Source organism: Asterias rubens, unplaced genomic scaffold (genome assembly GCF_902459465.1).
Source record: "Asterias rubens unplaced genomic scaffold, eAstRub1.3, whole genome shotgun sequence".
NCBI classification, from domain to species: Eukaryota; Metazoa; Echinodermata; class Asteroidea; order Forcipulatida; family Asteriidae; genus Asterias; species Asterias rubens.
In genome coordinates, this window is record NW_022985709.1 from 151177 (window position 1) to 173785 (window position 22609).

Below are 22609 nucleotides of genomic sequence, written 5' to 3' on the forward strand. Positions count from 1 at the left end.
CTGAAGTGAAGAGCAAATAACATCAATTTACATTTGCTCCGCATTTTTCGGCAATTCTGAAAAACACAGGCCCACTTATTGAATTTTCAATGGTTTGATTATATAAATATCTACGTTTATATTGTATTAAAACAGTTACAAAAAAACCCAAAGGTATAGGCCCTTCTTCTGCCTTTTAAAACAGTACAAATGTATTTACAATTGTCAATAACATTATCATGAAGGTCTTGCTTCGCAGACCCTCAACTAATTGCTCTATCTATCACTAACTCTATTAAATCTACCTGATAAGGTTTAAACGAATAAGTGTGTTCCAAGGCTGATTCATCTTAACATCCTTTCCCAGAATCACAATAAGCCTATTTGGGGGGGGGGGGGGGTGACGTCAAATACTCCCATCCTTTTGCTACTAATCTATGTTGTTGTCACTAAAATAGGTCAGGAACAATCAAACATATATGTTAGGAGGTTGCTATTTATATTCTTCCGAAAATGTGTTCAGCTGTTTGCAGACTGAAGACTATTAACTGTACTAATTCTTTATTATTTAAAGTCTCAGTGTCTGGTTGCTAAATCCCTATCTGGGATTTAATGCATTAGGGCCTATGTGGTGAGGTATCAATGTGTAATTGTCTTGCGGTAACACCGTCTGTGTGTGAATACTTCCCAGGTAGGTTTCAGTCTCCTGATGCTGACTAATAATTATATCAAAGTCTTCTATTTTTGTACACACCGGGAAGAGTCGGCTTGCGGTCATCAAACAACACTACCCGTCTTGTCGAACACAAAAATAACCCACAGATCTCTTGCTTCAGCTGCTGACAAATCCTTCTCTTTTGCCGCTCCTAAACTTTGGAATAGTCCCCCCCCCCCCCATCTCTGCGCTCTGCTGATTCAGTTCATATTTTCAAGAAGCATCTGAAATCACACCTGTTCCCACAATGATTGTTTTGCTTGTTTGGTTCAATTTGCATTTTGTCTCTTCGATTATTTGTTTCTGTGTTTCATCACAAACCGCTGTGGTCTTGATGAAATGGCGGTATATAAAACATTTTTGTATGTATGTATGTATGTGTTCTATAGCGCACATATCTACCAATAGAGGACCAGATTTAACCTTGTTTTTCATGTTGAGTCACACAAATTGCAAAAGTTTGTTTTATTGTTGATTCTTGTTTATTGGGTGGTTATTGATGACATATCCAAAATCGGACAAGAGTTTCAAGCCAGAAGTGACCTAATTTGCATATTTAAATTAGGGGGTAATTTAATCTTTAAGGTCAATCATCTCTAAAACTATTCATTTTATGAACAAGGTTTGTGTTAGAGGTGAATAGAAACCTGACCTTTAGAATCTAAAAAACATATTTGTACACTCGATTGACCCTTTCCAAATAACTAGGTCAAAGGTCAAGGGGTTAAACATGCGTTTAATTGGTTTTCTCCACTCTAAATGCATTTGCATGGCATAGCATGGCATATAATGACAGTGTAACAAATACCATGAATGAATTCCACAGCTAGAAACACTGGGGCAAACCCCTTCTCTTTTCGATACGTGTACTGGGTTCTTTTACATACGTTACACAACACATGGGACCAACGTCTTTATGTCCCATCTGAAGGACAAAGCAATGGTTAAGAACCGATCAAGAAATCACTCCGTGGTAGTGAACTTAATATTGATCCTCTATTTGTATAGTCCCAGCCAATTTTCGACCATCCACCCATGTACATGTAGTAGTTAAAAGGGAGGACAGTTCTTTTTAAAAACTGAGAAGTCTCCCGAAAATCTACTCCTCGATAGTAGAATAGAATGCATAGCAAGACAGTTCCCTAAAGAACAAAACCTACCGAGCAAACACACACACATGCTGTTAGCGCAAACCGACCAAATTAAATCCCTTTTATTGTCACTAAATAGGTCATGAACAATGAATGTATTGTCAGACATGTAGCGCAAGTATGTTAGGAGGTTACTATTTATATTCCCCTGAAAAAGTGTCCACCTTGAGGACTATTAAAGGTACAGTATTATTATTTATTATTTAGTTTTGGTCTAAAAGCTTACTCATTTATGAAGTTTTTGCTAGAACCCTTTTTTCTGTTAAAACATTTCCCTCTGGAATTATGTCACACCCTAGAAACCAGTATCGGAAAACCTTCAAAGAAACAAGCAGCCGATTTTGGCTGGTGCAACCAAACTTATGACAAAAGTATTTGCAAACTGAGAGTTGTGGATGCCCCCCCCCCCCCGAACTATTTTCTCTCGATTCGCACACAACAGATTACATGTAAACACACATTTTTACAGGTTTATTACCTAATGTATAAGGTTGATCCAGCCATGAATCTTCATATTTGAAAGGGCAAGGCCATTTTCATTTTGCAAAGGGCATTTAATTAGAAAATGTTACAGTTAGTTGTGCAACTTGTAAAGGGGCACCAAGGCCAAGACCAGGGGCAACGGAGGCCATGGCCTGCCTGTAGTTCCAGGCATGTTGATAACCCAAAACATGATCACTTTTTTTGTCAGCTAAAACCAATCCCCCTTTTAAAGTACAGAAAAAGGCATTCTAAGAAAAACAACACCTGGCACAACTGTTTTTGAGTCGTTATATGAAAAAGATTATTTTATCTTTACTCTAAGGTTAGCTTTTTGTAGAATGTCGTGATTTGAATCACTGCCAATCCATTTACAGAACACCTTGGCTCACGATCGTACGGCAATTTGACCAAAACAAAATGAAAGGATGGTACCAGGCACAGCAGGACAGCATTCTGTGTCTTTTTATTTTCAGTGGCACAGCTCCGGCCTGGAATAACACGCAGGCCAAAGAGGCCCCGTTGCCCCTGGTCTTGGCATTGGTGCCCTTCAAAAAGTTTTTGTGTTTGAAGTATTTGGGTACTTTTTGAAACACAAAACACAATGTCCACAGATTTACATTAAACTAACACTGTTTGAAAAGTATTACCTGCTGAGGTGCTGTAGTTTTTGAGAAGTTAATAAAACAATGTCACAAAAATAGTGTCCGTTTCAGTTTTAGCATGTAAACATCATTTACCAGTAGTGCATAAAAAAATGATGAGCAAAAACTATTTTGTGATTTGTTTTACTCATTTCTCTAAAACTGCGTTTCTCAAAACTTGTTCCTCAGCAATTAATATACACATAATGAATGTTTATGAGTGCAATGGTGCGAATATGTTCATGAGTTGAAAGATGGAATGTTCTATTCAACGAGGCGGAGCCGAGTTGAATGGAACATTCCAGCTTTCAACGAATGAACATATTCGCACCATTGCACGAATGAAAAACATTCATTATTTGTTTTATATAACATCCAAGTAGAACTTTGTCATTTTGATTGAAAGAAACAACTTTCAAAACAACCAATTTCAACTGTAGAAGCCGAATGCTAGTAATTTTACTATGCCTTCTTGCAGTAACACCTGCTGCGTTACCAAAGACACGCGCACGCAGTGATGTTTTTACTCAGCTTTTTCGTTCCATCCGAAAAGTACCATTGCACGCTGGCAGCGTGCCAGCGTGCAATGGTACTTTTCGGATGGAACGAAAAAGCACGGCGAGTGACTCAGCGTGCAATGGTACTTTTATTTGCTATCACGTGACGGACAATCCTCCAATCAAATGGCAAGGATCTGCTTGGGTGTTATATAAAGGAACACGTTGCCTTGGATCCGACGAGTTGGTCTATTAAAAGCGTTTGAAACCGTTTGTTATGAAATGCATATGGTTAGAAAGATGTTTTAAAAGTAGAATATAATGATCCACACAAGTATCACTCGAAATAGCACGGTTTTCCTTTTACGTCGCAAACTATCACGGTCGGCCATTTATGGGAGTCAAAATTTTGACTCCCATAAATGGCCGACCGTGTTAGTCGACAGGGTAAAAAGAAAACCACGCAATTTCGAGGCATATTTGTGTAGATCATTGTATTCTACTTTTACAATATCTTTCTAACCATACACATTTTACAACAAACAGTTACAGAACGCTTTTCAAAGACCAACTCGACCGATTCAAGGCAACGTGTTCCTTTAATATTTTCAGTGAGGCTTTCTAAATGTACTGGCATCATTATCTTCAAACTGTGTAAGTTTAACAAAAACCTGTGGACACTGTGGACCCTTTAAAGCACTGTATATTCTGTACTTTCGTATGAGTCTTGTGAAAAGCGTGTGGGTGGTTAGATCGGCCCCTGGACCTACGGCCGTTAAGCGTTGCACTCACTCTGCTTAATTCAATCACTTGCCTTGCCATTTAAATACAAAATTATCCAGGCACTCACTCTGCTCCAGCTATACAACCCTGCAACAAGACACTTAACCATTTAAGTGCTTCATCTTTTGGATGGGACGTAAAGGCTGTACTAGGCCCCATGTGTTGTGTGATGCAAACAAAAGAACCCAGATACACTTATCGTCTAGAGAAAAGATCTGCCAAGGTGTTTCTGGCACAGTTAGTTGCAACATATCACCTTGTACAAGCCCAGACAAGGTGCTGTTTAGATCAGTCTCAGAATTCAAGATCTTAGCATAACTGCCCGTCAAAATGGCCAAGTAGATCCTTGACACATTGTGCTTTACATGTAGGCCAATTCAGTTATAGTAAATGCGAGTACTTCTTCAAATTTCTTATACGCTTATTTGGCCTCAACATTTGATAAAGCAGTGTTTATCAGGCTGCTAAACATTTCGCTGCAGGAAACGTTCAATCAGATTAAAGCGTTTTGAAACCCCTCTCTCTCTTAAACAACATTCTATTCAAGGGGAACTGTGTCTCAACTATCAACAGATGCAGTGTTTCTTATGTGCCAAGTTAGATTTTATGGCAATTAATTTACTGAGTATACCAAAGGCAGTGGACACTACAGGTAATTACTCAAAATAATAATTAGCATAAAACCTTACTTGGCAACATGCTTGGTAACGAGTAATAGTAGCTGTTGATAGTATAACACATTGTGAGAGACAACTCCCTCTGAAGTAACGTAGTTTTCAAGAAAGAAGTAATTTTCCACAAATTTGATTTCAGGACCTCGGAATTTGATTTTGAGGTCTTAAAATCAAGCATCCGAAAGCACACAACTTCGTGTGACAAAGGTGTTTTTCTTTCATTATTATCTCGCAACTTCAACGACCAATTGAGCTCAAATTTTCACTGGTCTGTTATTTTATGCATATGTTGAGATACAACAAGAGAGAAGACTGGTCTTTGGCAACTACCAATGGTGTCCAGTGTCTTTAAGGACAACATTGATACTAGCTACTGGTTTAAACCAATTCTTGTTGAACACACTCCGACACCATTACCAAAGGCCAGTTCCTAGAAGGACAACAAGCAAGGCTCATGACATCAAATGAGGATATGCAAACGAAGATTTAAAAACAAAACTTGATAAGAAAACCATACAACTCTGAACTTTTATGACATATTGTCATGACCAATTGCGTAAAAAACACTACAGGCGTCATCAACTGTTGATACAGCATTGATTTGAGCTTCCGTTGGTCATTGCAACGTGTAAATATTGCTCACAAGTCAAAGTCCGCAGTTGCACATTCCTTTATACCATTGTTATTAAAAGCCATTTCCACTTCATTTCATAGAGCTGAGTTAAAGACACTGGATACTGTTCAAAATTGTCAAAGACCAGTCTTCTCACTTGGTGTTACCTCTTTATATGCATAAAATAACAAGCCTGTGAAAATTTGAGCTCAATCGGTCATCGAAGTTGCGAGATAATAATGAAAGAAAAACACCCTTGTCACACGAAGTAATTACCAATAGTGTCCACTACCTTTTAAAAGGAATGGTACACGTTTGGTAATTACTCAGAACAAATATTAACTTAAAAACTGACTTGGTAACGAGCATTGGAGAGCTGTTGATAGTATAAAACATTTTGAGAAACGGCTCCCTCTGAAGTAGCATAGATTTTGAGAAAGAGGTAACTTCTCACTAAAATCATAAAAGACTCTTAGCCAGAAGTCTTTTATTCCTATCTGAAAGCAACAAATACGTCAAACAAAGGTGTTTCTTCTCTCATCATTTTCTCAACAGGCTTGTTATTTCATGCTTATGTTGGGATACACCAAGTGAGAAAGAAGACTAGTCTTTGACAATTACCAAACGTGTACCTTCCCTTTAACAGAAAAATATTGCCTAACAAATTCCTGCTCAGCAGAAGTGAGCGTAATACCAGTCATAAATGGTTCAATTGAGATGGCATTTTGTTAGTAACCTTATTTTGGTGAGCATAACTTTTTTGATCTTGCCTGATTTTGCAGCTCTGTGAAATTTGTCCTCGATCACGAAGTCAAGAGGACTTTTTAGTTGGTTCTTTTGTTATGTGAGATCACATAACGTCCCGGACGGCCGCCTTAAGGTTGAGGGCTAGACTTAACTGATTTGGGCTATCAACCCAAATCAACTTGGCATCATGGGCACATTGCCACCTACTCCTGGGGCTGAAACAGGGTTACCCCATTCACAGTCTGTAGGAATGTAGGCTTGGGTATCATAGGAGCCAGGCTGGTAGAGCGGAATGCAATACCTTTCCACCTTTTTCTGAAGCCATTATGGTTTAAGGTGCCTCGACCGGTATTCTAACCCGACAACCAAAACCCAGTATTAGACACTTTTGTAAGTTTTGGGCTTTTTTTCTAGAACAAAATTATTAAGCATTTCTATAGAGTGATGTCACAATGATAGACTTTGCAAATCTTACTCATAATCCAACTTCCTGGACCAAATTGGTCTCAATTATATTAAAGTTTTTAGAAAGTTTTACATAAACTAGGCTAGTTTGGTTTTGTAACACCGATCTTTGTACAGTTGTAAGTATCAGTCTTGCCTGAACTCTGTGAAAAATATATTTCTTTAGATATATTCTTTATCCCCGATGCAAATAAAACTATGGTCTTCTGATGAGTTTTGCAAAATTTTCAAACCCAGCACGTGATTGTCGCTCAGCTTCACTTGATTCATTCCACCCAGGACTTTGATAACAATGCTGTTCCAATGTAGCAGTCATGCACACCCCCCAATAAACTGATTACAATCAACTATAAATACCCCATTGATTGTCGTGTCCTTACATCACAAAGCAAAGTGCAGCACTTGACATTCCTTGACCATTGTTAAGGCCATTTCCACTTAAACCGAAATGTAAATATGCATGACATCAGAAGAAAAAACCTTGGTGACGTCAGAACGGCTGAGGGGGTATTTCAGCTTGTCAATTATATTACCTAGGCAAAATAAATTGGAGAATTTGTGGCTAATCTTGCAATAATTTCTTTCAAAGAGCTGGTTGATACACATGACTACACCCTTACAGACTGTGAAAGGGGGTAACCCCATTTCAGCCCCACAATTGCTTCGTAAAAACTGGGAAGGTGTATTCTGCTCTTCAGCCACGCTCCTAGTGGGCGATATGCATGACTACACCCTTACAGACTGTTAAGAGGGGTAACCCCATTTCAGCCCCACAATTGCTTCGTAAAAACTGGGAAGGTGTATTCTGCTCTTCAGCCACGCTCCTAGTGGGCAATACGCATGACTACACCCTTACAGACTGTGAAGAGGGGTAACCCCATTTCAGACCTGGAAGTAACTGGCAATTACAGGCCCCTCGATGAAGTTCACTTGGGTTGATACATGTAGCCCCATATCAGTTAAGTTTAACCTTTACCTTGAATTGGCTATTCGACCTTATGATTTGAGGTGACCCCTCTTAAAAAACTTTTTTTATATAAACATATAACCCCATAAGCATGTTATTGTTTGTAAAGTAACAACAGACAGTTTAGCAGATGGAAATTTGCATCGGGGATAAAGAATATTAATTTTGGCCCTTTACCCATACAACATTTTGTGTCAGCACTGTATACTCAGTACTTTCCTAGAGCTCTGTGAAAAAAAAATCGCCTGTAGGTATATTACACGGGTGGGAGTCAAAGCCCTGACCATTGCAATTCTAGAGCAGTGTCTTACCAACTAGACCACCAAGATTGCCCTGGTATGGTAGCTAGAGGCAGTTTGAATCCTATATATTTTCTTTAAGCAGCGGATACAGCAACGATTTAACAGGTCCCAATCTATTAATTTTTGGTTTTTACCCATACACCGATGTGTGTTAGCACTGTATACTCAGTACTCGGGTGGGATTCGAACCCACGACCCTTGCAATTCTAGAGCAGTGTCTTACCAACTAGACTACCGAGGTTGCCCGGTGGGTTCGAATCCCACCCGAGTAACATGCCTGTGATATTTTTTCACAGGACTCGGGAAAGTACTGAGTATACAGTGCGAACACACATCGGTGTAGGGGTAAAAACCAAAAATTAATATTCTTTATCCCCGATGCAAATTTAACATCTATTATAGGTCCCAATTTGCATTGGGGATAGAGAATATGAACAGTTCTGTCTGACCAATTTATGTTATCCACATACATGTAACTCTAAATCAAAGGTTGTCATGCTGTGAATGCATAGTCTACCTACATGTAGTTAACCCTTCTACTGTCTTACCATTAAGTATTACTCCCATGATTTTTAATGAACAATTATATGCGGTGAATGCGTAGGCTATACAGTTACAAATGGACCCTTCCTACTGTCTGACCATTTCGCACGATAGTTAACCTGCAATGTGCCAGCCTGCAATGTGATATCAATGAGTTCATGCAGAACACAGTCAACCCTCCTACTATCAGACCCTTCAACACAATCAGTTGGTGTTTTGAATCAGGGAATAATATAGTAGGAGACAAGGTCTTCAAACGGCCGTTTAAAATTGGGTCAGGGGCAGGTGATACAAGACCGTGCCGAAGGCAAGCTCCTTTACTGCACGTATAGCATCAGCAACCACACATCATACAATAGACCCTTCCCATGAAATATGTAAATTGCACGTAGCGCGTGCGCACTAACGTTTTGGTTGGCAAAATGAGGGAACATCGCGCTGTTTTGTACACGGCTAATGGGTGCGTGACGCAGATGCGACTGCGCGTCTGCTTAGTGCACAACTCTATGGCGTTTGCCAACCAACAGGGTCTGTACGCATGCGTGAATGTAATTAGCATATTTCATGGGAAGGGTCCATTAACTCATTAATAGTGGTTTTGTATATCGCTCATAACCGTCACTCAGTGACACTCAAGGCCTTTAACATTCAGTATTTTCCCTGCAAGGTATGTAGGACTACATTTGAGTTATGAGAACTACTCATTCAGCATTATGTAATGGTTTAAAAGGTGCTGTGGCGCAAAAAGCTGAGCCCCTATTCAAACCAGGCACACAAGGGCAACCCGGAACACAAGGGCAACCCCCCCTTCTCTTTCGATAAGTGAACTAGGTTATTTTAAAGGAGTTGCACGACATACAGGACCAACAGCTTTACGTCCCATTCTAAGAACGAAGCATCATGCTCAAGTGTCTTTCCTATGGACACAGGTGTCATGACTGGCACTCAAACTTTAAATCTAAATTTCTCATCCCTGACTTTATCACTAATTTACAGACATTGTACACTATTGGTAATTGTCAAAGACCAGTCTTCTCACTTGGTGTATATACAAATTTGAGCTTAATCAGTTGTCGAAGTTGCGAGATAATAAAGAAAGAAAAAAACACCCTTGTCACACGAAGTTGTGTGCTTTCAGATGCTTGATTTCGAGACCTCAAATTCTAAATCTGAGGTCTTGAAATCAAATTTGGGGAAATTACTTCTTTCTCACAATGTTTTATACTATCAACCTCTCCCCAATAAATGTTTTGTGCTAGTAATTATTTTGAGTAGTTACCAATACTGTCCACTGCCTTTAAATTGTCCAACAACAAAAAAACATAAAAAAAGAAAACGATGTGAATTTAGAAGTTTGTCTTACCTCTCTCCAAAAGATCCAGAGTGTTCCACTGACGATGATGATGGCCGACATGACGACGTTGATGAGCAACGGTTTCGTGATCATTGGATCTTTGACGCGTCGTGGTTTCTGACGGACGATATCCTCATCGACTGGCTCCTTACCAAGACTAGACAGGAAAAAATTATTATTAATAATTATTTGACCTCAACAATACAAGAACAAGTCAATACAAAGCATTAAAAAGAACAAAGAAACCAAAATGACAAAACAGACAAAAAAATACAATTTCGTTAAATGATAAACCTCATCCCTCCTTCTGTGTGACCATTATTGCCTGAGATAGCACCCTCTTGTGGAATAACCTTTGTGTACTCTGTCAGATGATATCCTCATCGACTATTACAAAAACCTAATTAAAACTCAGTAGAGGGAAGGCGTTGTGCAAGAGACATGGGTCTTAACACCATAGCCAAGTCCTTCTACTTTCCAAAGTTCTGTGAAAAAAATACCACAGGCAGCAACCTTGGGTTAGGATGAGTACCTCGTCCTAACTTAGGTTGGGTTCAATGCGTCCTACGTCTTTGGATACAGACATGACAGAACTAACTCTTCCCAAGTCCTAAGATTAATCCTAAGTAAGGAAAAATTTGGTGAAATCGACAGCAGATCATTCAGGATGTATCTACTTCTGGTAGTTACCTTTGAGCTGGTGGTCCGTCCATAATAATGTTGATCCATAGGATCTGCATTGCATTGAGTGGGTTGGGAAATTTCAGAAGAGTGGACAGTGCAATCAGAGACAAGGCAGCTATACTCCTGCAGTAAAAAAAAAAATAAAAAAAATAAGTAATCAAAATATGAAAAGATATCTTTTACGTGTATGATACTTGGGAAAAAAAGTTAGGAAAATGTTATTGGGTACAAGAGCTGGCATATACTTGTGCATAAGGTACAGTTTCAATCATAGAGTTATATATAAGAACTGGAGGGCGCAAAAGCCTAAAAACTTTGTAAATTTGAATGTTGTCGACCTTTTGTTAATTTTTTATTCAGATTAAATAAACCATTTTTCTGAAAGTTCATAAAAACAGCGTGGCATAGCGTTCAATTCAATTCAATAAAACGTTTATTAAAAAAAAAACAATTGTAAGAATTAAACAGTACATAAAAATTTAACGAATCTAAAGTGCATTAAATTATACAAAAACAATATAATCTAAAAGCAAATAAAAAAATGAATAACTAGGAATTAACTATGTACATGTACAAGACAGGAGCGAGAGCATGAGGCTGTTAGATAAGCGTTATCATAACACAAACACCAACTTGAACATCCAACGCGTGTACAACAAACTTACAAACTGGCTTGCATGTCTCCTTGCGGTCCTCTTGCGTTTGTGCACGCAGCATCACCAGAGCGCCCTCTAGTTCTTATATAGGACTCTATGGTTTGAAAAGACTTTTCCGAGCTATGACCAGGACTGTAGCCCTATGATGGCAGTCTCCTGATTTTGTAAATATCTTTGTCAGTCAGAAGCCAGTCAAACTTAAACTGCCCTCACCCAAGTATTTACCCATTTCACCTGACGTCATCAGCAGAAAAAATCTTGAATGCGCCATACTGGTGGGCAATTTCACTGTGCGTTTTTATATTAACTCTATGCTGCGCAGTATGCAGTGAAAGTGTGCATTTTAGGCGATGCGGCGTTAATACACGTAAACCTAACTGCCCACCAACATGGTGAGCGTGGCATTGGTCACCGCATGTGATACGCGTGCAAGGGGTCAATACAGTCAAATGGTAACACTGTAACACGGTGACATGTTATATCAATAAGATACATGTTAGTAGAGCCAAGTTTATACTTCAGGAGAATGAGATACAAATTTTTACGTCCAAAATTTGAAATGAATAATTTGCATCATTTGAGATGGTTTTAACCACATGTAAACATTTGCTGCGAAAACAGCCCTGTGACGTCAACATTCGTATCACATTCACATTCACATTCGCAGGAAGTATGAACCGGGCTTATTAAGGCTAGGGCCAAATTTCATAGAGCTGCGTAGGCACAAAATTTGCTTGAGTTAAAAAATTCCTTGCTCAGTTAAATTAGATGCCCGGCCAAACTCAATTGTTTCACTAAGTAAACAACAGCTAAATACCAGTCACAAGCAATGTTTATCCCATGGAATTTTTGCCTGTTAAATGTGTAAAATAAGCAAGCTATTTTTCGTGCTTAAGTGGATTTTGTACTTTTAATTTCTCAAAAGCAGCTCTACGAAATTGGCCCCTGGTACATGTACTTACGTGCTTAGTTGAAATCTAACAAAGTTTTTGATGTTGTAGTAGATGGCCTTGCCCTCCTTGATGGCGGCCATGACAGTCACAAAGTTATCATCTACAAGGATCATATCAGCGGCTTCTTTACTGACATCTGTCCCTGTTCGCCCCATGGCTATGCCGATATCCGCCGTCTTTAACGCCACGGCGTCATTGACTCCGTCTCCTGTCATACCGACGACCAGTCCATTGGCTTGCAGCGCCTGTAAGATGGGTTGAGAGACAATCTATTAAAGGCACTGCCGTCGATTTCACAAAGATTTAGGACTCGTCTTATCTCGAGTAACTCGTCCTAACTTAGGATTAATCTTAAGGTCCGCATGCTACAGTGCAGGGTTGGGACTCGTCCTAAGTCCTAAGATTAATCTTAAGTTAGGGAGAGTTTTGTGAAATCGGCGGCTGGACATGTTTGGTAATTGTCAAATACCAGTGTCCTCACCTGGTGCATCCCAATAAACATGTATGCATACAATAACAAACCTGTGAAAATTTTGGCTCAATTGCGAAGTTGCAAGAGAATAATGAAAGAAAAATACCCTTGTTGCATGACATTTTATCTTTCAATATTTTCTTGCAACTTCAATGACCAAACGCGTCTAATTTGCACAAATTAGTTATTATGTGCATACGTTGGGATACACCAACAGAGAGTACTGGTCTTTGACGATTACCAATAGGAGACTTTCCAACGCTAGGCAGCAGCAGACATACCGGGTAAATTTCCATTGTTTACGTAGTTCTGAACATGCGCATAATTCTGAGAACAATGGATTTACCCGGTAAGTCTGCTGCCCTCTATCGTCCCAGAAAGTCTCCCGTTGTGAACAGTGCCTTAAACATGCCTTGAACTTCCCTCTTGAAGGGCCACAGCAATTTTCCTCCGGTAAGGGGGCACTTCTATGGGGAAAAATGCAGCTTTTTATTGAAACCTTGCAAAGGGCATCACAGCAATTGCTCTGGGTGCCTCAGATGGAAATATTTTTCTGGAGGATTGGTACTGGTGTAAAAGTTAGCATGAGTGAGCTTTCAGATCCAACTTCACCCATTTGCTGTTGTTGATAACAATCAATTGAGACCAGACCTACATGTACCTTCACAATCTTAAACTTGTGTCTCGGACTTGCTCGGTAGAACACTCCAACCTACATGTATGAGAACAAAAATCAGTAACATTTGCATCAATACCAAAGTAAAACACCACCGTTTGTTGTAACCCATAACATACTCTGAAACCGTTCCGGGTGTATACATGTATAAACATCCATCGTACGCGAGTTTGGAAAAGTGTGGCTTTTATTTCTTTTCATTTCATTGGTCAACTCTGGTTGTGAAGCCAATGACTCTCAGAAAAGTACAACTTAATCCCTATTGACCACTTGTATGTGCGTCACACGCAGCGACTGATGCCACGCTCACCATAGTGGTGGGCAGTTAGGTTTATGTGTATTAACATTGCGTCGCCTAAAATGCACACTTCACTGCATAACGCACAGCATAGAGTTATATATATAAATGCACAGTGAAATTGCCCACCAGTATGGCGCATTCAAGATTTTTCTGCTGATGACGTCAGGTGAAATGGGTCAACACTGGCCAAAGAGCCCAAATGGAGAGAAGACAATTGAGGAAATTTAAATTGTTTTAGATGTGGGAGGAAAACCCCAGAGAATTGAAGACGGTTGGATAATCGTTTTTGACAGTTCTCGTCTGTAGTACGCGTGCTCAGACCTACGCACGCAATACTGAGAATGTGGGGGCGCGCTCAAAGCTGCTAAAATAGGACTGTTATGTCTGCTGCCGCTAGCGTCTGAAAATATTCCAATTCTTCTAAGAAAACCCACACAGTAAGGAAGGGACTGGTTGAAGAGGCTGTAATTTGAGCGGGAAGTTCTTATTTGAGCGGGAAGTTCTTATTTGAGCGGGAAGTTCTTATTTGAGCGGGAAGTTCTTATTAAAGGAACATTACATAATTGGTTTTTGATAACAAAACAGTTGCTGGCAGTGTAAGCTATTTATGTAATCCACCATATACAAACACTGACAAACCTGTAGAAGTTTGAGATCGATCGGCCATCTGGGTCACGAGAGAATAGTGAAAAACCGAGTACAATTTTGCATTGCATCGATGCCAAAATAAAAATTAATAAAACGCTCACTGAGCGATAAACTCCAAACGCTAAGTTAGATTGTTTATTTCTCATCAAATATGACATTTCAGGCAAAAAAAGTGTCAAGGGATGTTTTCAACTATCATCATCATTAGACCGTGTAAGTTTTATGTAAATCTGTGATCTTCACGATTTTTGTTTCTTACCAATTCTATAACGTTCCTTTAAACCTGAAGTCCTTACCTGGTTTATCCGGCAGGATAGGTTGCCTACATCCATGGCTTCTATCTCATCACCAGAGAGGGAAGTACTTCCTTCAGCATAGATTCCTAAACGACTTGCTGTCAACAAACAATTACAGTCAACTCTCATTATGAAGAGCACTTTTATATAAGAGGTTCTGCTTATTAAGAGCAAATTCTGAAGTCCCAAATTTCAATTTCTCTTTGTGTTTCTTAACTTAACTTAACTTAAATGCATTTATAAAGAGCTTTAACACTGTTTCAAAGCGCTGTACAGTCAAGAAAAACATTAAAATGCAGGATTAACAAACATGAGAAAAATAGCAATATGTTTAAAAAAAAATACACAACAGTTAAAAAAGTAGCAAGAAATTAGTAAAAACATTGCAATACAAACAATCATATTATACAGAATAAAATACAAAATAATAAGCTTCAGGCGAACCCAGAGTAAATCAACACCATTTTTGATTAAAAAAAAAGGAGACAAAATTGAAGAAAAAAAAAGGTAAGATCCCCTCTGCGACCGCAAAACGCACACTTTGTTTTGCTGTCCTTTTATAACAACATTCCTGTTATAAAGAGGTAATTTGCCCGGTCCCATCGACCTTGTTATAACGAGAGTTGACTGTATATCGATATAAATAGGTTTCAAGAAAATTTGGGGTCGACCCCTGGTTACATGAAAGCTAATGGTTTCAAAAAGAAAATTTGTTTATGCAAGTTTGCCCAAGCCAAGGGTAAAAGCCACTCTTGGTAATGACTAATCCAAGATGAATAAGGTTTTTGAATTTAATTGTATTGTAAGGTTCCCAGCTAAATTATCATTTCATGTGTACCATCAGTGACTGGTATCCTGCTTAGTTTTGCTAAGCAGAAACTATATAAGCAATACTTTTTTGATTAAGCAGCTCTATGAAATTGAGCACAAGGCTATGTGACTTACAAATGTTTCAGACAGGCACTCCAGAGTCACGTCAAACCGAATTCTAAATACGTGAAAAAGTTAATGTTTGAAACAGTTAGGAGCAACTGGATACGCTAGAAGTCAAAAGATTGACTGTTGCAGTCGTTCGGAATGACTCTGTAGTGCCTTGGTTTAAGACTTTGTTCGTGTCATGAGCCGAGCCAATGTAAATGATATGTTAAAGTCTTCTGTCTTCTTTGTACCTATAGCAATGGCCGTCTCCTGTGAATCACCCGTCACCATCTTCAAGGTGACTCCGCTGCCAATGAGAGCTTCCACCGCATCCCTGATGCCCGGCCGGGGAGGATCCAAGATGCCAACCATGCCAACGAACGTCAAGGAACTCATGTTGTTACCGACTGCCATGGCTACCACTGAAAATAAATGAAAAATAAACAAGTTAAAGGCAGTGGACACTATTGGTAATTACTCAAAATTAGGTATTAGAGTAAAAAGTAGTTTTTGAAAAAGAAGTAATTGATTTCAAAAACTCAGATTTAGAACTTGAGGTCTCGAAATCAAGCATCTGAAAGCACACAACTTCAAGTGACAAGGGTGTTTTTTTCTTTCATTATTACATGTATCTTGCAACTTCGATGATCGATTGAGCTCAAACTTTCACAGGTTTGTTATTTTATGCATATGTTGAGATACAGCAAGTGAGAAGACTGGTCTTTGGCAATTAATAATAGTGTCCCAGTGTCTTTAATGCTAAGGACCAGGGAGGGAAACAAAAGCAGAGGTACATGAGTTGATTACATAAACTGTTAACACTGCCAGCAGCTGTTTTGTTAGCAAAAACCAGTTCTGTAATGTTCCTTTTAGGCAAAGACGGAAAGAAAGTCTATTTGTACAATGCCTGACATTTTTTGCAAGATGTTCACTTTCAAATCCAATTAAATGAGTTTTGTGTTATGAACGAATCATTCTGGTTTACCCATAGACTCCGATGAGTGTCAGCACTGTGTACTCAGTACTATACCAGTTGTGAAAAAAAAATCACAGCTATATTACTCGGGTGGGATTCAAACCGACAACCCTTGCAATTTTAGAGCAGTGTCTTACCAACTAGACTACCAAGATTGCCCTGGTAGCTAGAAGCAGTTTGAATCCTATATTTAAGCAGCGGGTAACGCAACGATAGTGTTAAACACACATCGGTGTGTACGGGTAAAACCAAAAATTCATATTCTTTTTTCCCAATGCAAACTTACATCTATTGCATTTGTTAATTTTTTTTTTTAATTGGTTGGGAAAACCTATAAAATACCTCTCAATCCAGACACTCCCATCACCATGGCCTCTCCCCTGAACTCCTCCCTCTGTTTATCAGTCAGCCAGTCCACCTGGTTCCAACGATTAAACGTCTGACACATCCCCAAGATCTTCTCCACGGCCCCTTTCACAAAGTAAATCTCAGCACCGTCGGGGCGATTGACTCGACGCTCCTGACATTTCACCGCCATCCATTTGGTGTCAGAGCTGAAGGGTTGCTCCGAGATGCGGGTGTACTGGGATCGGAGATGGTCAAGCCTCATCTTTTGTAAAAGGACAAAAAATTAAGACTGGTTAAAGCCACGTTCTCACTGGACTAATGTTTTACAGAGACCCATGGTCAACATTTCCAAAAGGAGAAATAAAAAGCATGCACCTCGTTCAATACTAAGAGCTTGCTCATTGGGTTTGGGAAAAGGTCTATAGACCAATCCGAAGTGTTGAGCATTGCGCGCCATTTGCTGCGGTGTCTTCAATGCCTAGATTGTGCACAAAAAGACACCGCAGTTGGTAATTTTTAATAGAGGGCGCTTACCGCTACCAATTTTGTTTTGTCGGATTGGTCTATGGTAAGGGATAGTAGGGCTCCCTCTGTTGGCTGACCGTAGAGACAATCATTATTTTGATTGTATCAAGCGAAATAAGTCCATCCGTTTACCTGGGATCCCCCTTCTTTCAATCAACTACAGTAAAAATACCTAATTAGTATAAAATGTCTGGCTTTACATTCCTCATGAACACACCTTCATAGCAAGAGATAGAAGGGCTCCCTCTGTTGGCTGACCGTAGAGACAATCATTATTGATTTCAGCATTATTGCACAAACAGCCAACCTGGAAAGAAAACATTGAAATTAATTATCTTACATGTATATATATATGTGCATGTATTGTTGTGTTTACATTGTCTCTGTTGGGCCTTGAACATCTGTTAAGATTTATTTTGTCCATTACATGTGTTTTATTATCATTATTATTATTATTATTATTATTATTATTATTATTATTATTCCACCCAAACCCAAAGTAGTTGACATCAACATTTTGCTGGATTTGAATCTTTGCAATGTGCAAGTAACACTCAGAGAGGTTTGTGGTAACAGCATGTAAATATCCCTTTTGAGTGCTTGGTAGGTTTTCCCCCTGAAACTTCCGCGGGGGAACTTGACAAAGTATAGTCATATTGGTTCTGAAGATGATCGAATCACAACGTTGAACCGTTAATCACCAGTTCTATTCAGAACCAACACTACCGCAAACTGCAAAACTTTGCTCCTTGTGAGTAATTGTGGGGTTTTGTTTGAAACCTACCTCGACCACTCTGGTGATGGATTGGTTGGAGTAACCCGTAACTTCCTGGTCCTCGTGCATGACGCATCCTTTATTATTGTATCCTACACCGGTAACCTGCATTACGTAAGCAACAAGAACGTACATGTACAAAGGATTCCCTTCAAAGTAATATGGTTTGGAAAAAAATTTTCACCCAAAAACATTTGAATCTCAGATTTCCGAGGGTTGGTGTCCATACGCGAATGCTGGGGTTGGAGCCTGCTGTCACCTTGGTAAACGTGGATGGATTCAACGTTCTTGTGAAACTTTCACATTGGACTTTTAATGGCTCTCTTTTGAAAATGTTGCCCTTTAAAGCCATTGGACCCTTTCGGTACAGAAAAAAAAAAAAAAGTTCACAGATTTACAGATAATTTACAGGGTTTACAGAAGGTAATGGTGAAAGACTTCTCTTGAAATATTAGTCCATGAAATGCTTTACTTTTTGAGAAAACGGTAAAACAATATAAATTCTCGTTAACGAGAATTACGGATTTGTTATAAACACATGTCATGACACGGCGAAACGCGCGAAAACAGGAGTGGGTTTTCCCGTTATTTTCTCCCGACTCCGATGTCCGATTGAGCCTAAATTTCCACAGGATTGTTATTTTATATATAAGTTGTGATACACGAAGTGTGGGACTTGGACAATACTGTTTACCGAAAGGGTCCAATGGCTTTAATCAGTATGACGGTGGAAAAATAAACTAGCTTTGATCATGAGAACCAACATGGCCATGGTACTCTATCGTTCAGCCTTATTATGATAATGTAGATTTGTATGGGGACTAAACTGATGGTTTCACTTACCTCGGCTTTGACTCCGTCCGACGTATAGATCGATATGACTGTCATTTCATTCTTTGTCAACGTTCCAGTTTTATCGCAACATATAACATTCACACATCCTATAAAATTAATGGTTAAAAAAAGACAAATTACAATGGGGGAACAATGCTGGATGAAGAATGGGAGACTTTCTGGGACGATAGAGGGCAGCAGACTTACCGGGTAAATCCATTGTTCTCAGAATTATGCGCATGTTCAGAACTACGTAAACAATGGAAATTTACCCGGTATGTCTGCTGCCACCTAGCGTTGGAAAGTCTCCTATTAGTGAAATTACAACCAAACCAAGTCAGTTTTTACCCAAAGGTTTTCTCGGTCAGTTTCTGAAAAAAAATATTAGAATAATTGCTGCACGATTAAATTCGTGCGTGGCTCCGTACTTCAATCAAACTAAGGGGTCAAAACAATTTTGGTTACTTGATACAAACTCTGGTGTTTCTGATCAGCAGAGTGTGGGTTCAAATCCCTAGCCGTGACACTTGTGTCCTTAAGCAAGACACTTCACCATTGCTTTGGCCTTCGGATGGGAAATGAAGCCGTTGGTCCCATGTGTTGTGTAACGCATGTAAAAGAACCCAGTGCACTTATCGAAAAGAGAAGGGGTTCACCTCGATGTTCCTGGCTGTGGCTGCTGTATGCGTCGCAGCACCTTGTAAACCCTTATAAGGTGCTACATAATTGGGTCTCAGAATCCATCACTTCAATAACCTATCTTTCTGAAAGTTTGTATATACTCAGCGCCTTGACCTTGTTTGGTAGATAAATGCACTATTTAAGACTTTGATATTATTATTATATTATATTATGGTTTCAATGTTAAAAATGGTCTACTGAAGACATTTTGCTATTTGGAGACTGGATAAATTAGCCAAAGTTTCAGGTATAATGATAATTTTGTGAAGTTGAGTTTTTAGTCCAACATAAGGAGAGAAGTAGCGCCACCGGCCAAGAAAGGATTCAAACCCCCTTGGTCCCACTTACCTAGTGTTTCAACAATTGGGAGTTTCTTGACTATTACTTTCCGTTTGGCCATTCGCATTACACCCAATGCTAGAGTTACCGTGACAACAATGGGTAGTCCTTCAGGTATTGCAGCAACAGCAAGACTTAAAAAAAAGAAAGCAAGACAAGAATTATTTTCATAATACTGAGTTATTATACAGGGCTTTATTTCTCCAGGTGGGCATGTCAAAGAACTCAGTATTGTTTTTCTGCAAGGTATGCAGAGCTACATTTATTAAAGCCAGCGGAAACTATTGGTAACTGTCCAAAGAACAGTCTTCTCACTTTGTGTATCTCAACATATGCACAAAACAACACACCTGTGCTCAATTGGTCGTCAAAGTTACGAGATAATATCAAAAGACACCCTTGTCACACGAAGTTGTGTGCTTTTACATGTAGATGGTTGATTTCGAGACCTCAAAATTCTGAATTGTTTTGAATAATTACCAATAGTGTCCACTGCCTTTAAGTATACGCCTCTCTTAAAGGAACACGTCGCCTTGGATCGGTCAAGTTGGTCTTTGAAAAGCGTTCTGTAACCATTTGTTATAAAATCGATATGGTTAGAACGATGTTGTAAAAGTAGAATACAATGACCTACACAAATATGCCTTGAAATTGCGTGGTTTTCTTTTTACCTCGTCGACTAACACGGTCGGCCATGTATGGGAGTCAAGTTTTTGACTCCCATAAATGGCCGACCGTGTTAGTTCGCGACGTAAAATGAAAACCGTGCAATTTTGAGTGATACTTGTGTGGATCATTATATTCTACTTTTAAAACATTTTTCCAACCATATGCATTTCATAACAAACGGTTTCAAACGCTTTTTATAGACCAACTCGTCTGATCCATGGCACTGTGTTCCTTTAATATTCATGCATGACGTCATAATATTCTTATCCAAAATGAGGCCATAGGCGCACGTCCGCCGCCACTTGCCGTGGCCTTGGATATGGCCTCGTTTTGGATTAGATTTTACGTGACATACTCACGCATAAAACCTATTCGTTTACATATAGTTTTGGGTTACACAAGAAACATTTTTTAAATTTTTTTATTATTTTTTAACTTTAGCACAACTTTAACCTGCAAAGTGCTAGCAAGTCCCACTGTACAAAATGTTAATTGTTTACATTTAAAGACACTGGACACTATTGGTAATTGTCAAAGACCAGACTTCTCACTTGGTGTATCTCAACATATGCCATATGCGTACAAAAAAAAACTGTGAAACTTTTAGCTCAATTGGTCGTTGAAGTTGCAGTATAATGATGAAAGAAAAAAACACCTTTGTCGCACAAAGTTGTGTGCTTTCAGATGCTTGATTTCGGAACCTCAAAATCAAATTCTAAGGTTTCGAAATCAAATTCGTGGAAAATGACTTCTTTCTCATAAGCTACGTTTACTTCAGAGGGAGTCGTTTCTCACAATGTTTTATACTATCAACAGCTCTCTATTACGTGTAACCAATTTAGGGTTTATGCTAATAATTATTTTGAGTACTTACCAACTACCTTGAACCTAAATTATAAAAAATTAAAAAAATCTAAAATTAACAAGAATATCAAGACAAATTGGTCAAAAAAAGTTAAAGACTTACCTGACTCCTATGGTAAACATATCCAGTAGTCGTCTATTCTGCAGCCATCCAAGAAGCATGATTAATCCAATGATGCAGAATGAATAGAAGGAGAGCTGCTTCCCCAGGGTTCCCATACTCTTCTGTAGAGGTGTCTTAGGGGCCTATCAAGATAACAAGGTAACATATTTTTATATTTTTTTCTGCAGCAACTCAAGAAGCATGATGAATCCAATGAGCTCGGGCTAGGGTTGGGTGAACTATACTGAGCCCCCTAGATCTTTGGGAACCCATTGATGGAAACAGGAGCAAGGGCAGGAGGAGACTTAGGCCGTGTCCGAAACGGTGACTTCGGCTACAGCTACGGCTAGATCGCGCGCGTCTGCTATTCTTCAACACTGGTAGACGCGCTGATCTAGACGTAGCTGTAGCCGAAGTCGTCGTTTCGGCTAAAATTCATAGATCAGCTGAAGAAGGACACAACACAACAGGAAACAGCTGAGCTTAGGACGCTTATACTCGACTGGGATGCGTGGAAGACGACCATCAGAGTTAACCGAGAAGGCGTCGGCTCAACTCAACTCAAACTAGGCTGCTCGGCCAAAACACACCATGTATGTCTTGCCGGCTTAAGTCGCCAGTCGTACTGAAAAGGTTCAAACATCTGTTTCAGTTCAATACAAAAGACTTACCTCCTCAGCTTGCATCATCCTGAAGATGTCACCAAACTGGGAGTTCTCACCAGTACCGATAACAACCCCCTGAAAAAAATAAAGAAGTACAACACAGGGTGAATTATCATCGAGGACAATTCCTCACACACTGGATGCGGGTGAGAATGTAAAGCAAAGATCCGAAAGGAAAATTTTTGTTCCAGCGATTTAATTCCTGCTGCTAAACAACTTTTGGTTAGACTACGGTTCGTTGAAACTGAGATCCATTTTTTACTCAATGTCCATTATACAGTGCTCTTAGGGAACAAATGCTTAACTTTGTGA

The 22609-nt window shown here is 39.3% G+C and overlaps 1 protein-coding gene across 1 annotated transcript in view; it reads right to left on the reverse strand.

Moving 5' to 3' along the window:
• Positions 1-22609, reverse strand: part of LOC117305967 (calcium-transporting ATPase type 2C member 1-like) — a 47209-nt gene that overhangs the window by 11758 nt on the left and 12842 nt on the right. The window contains exons 8-20 of the mRNA XM_033790812.1: positions 22304-22372; positions 21633-21775; positions 20006-20130; positions 18986-19083; positions 18152-18247; positions 17585-17674; positions 16837-17104; positions 15770-15940; positions 14601-14698; positions 13341-13391; positions 12217-12452; positions 10605-10721; positions 9924-10071 (exon numbers count right to left, since the gene is read on the reverse strand). Of these exons, the coding sequence (XP_033646703.1) occupies positions 9924-10071; positions 10605-10721; positions 12217-12452; positions 13341-13391; positions 14601-14698; positions 15770-15940; positions 16837-17104; positions 17585-17674; positions 18152-18247; positions 18986-19083; positions 20006-20130; positions 21633-21775; positions 22304-22372 (1710 nt within the window). The remainder of the gene's footprint in view (positions 1-9923; positions 10072-10604; positions 10722-12216; positions 12453-13340; positions 13392-14600; positions 14699-15769; positions 15941-16836; positions 17105-17584; positions 17675-18151; positions 18248-18985; positions 19084-20005; positions 20131-21632; positions 21776-22303; positions 22373-22609) is intronic.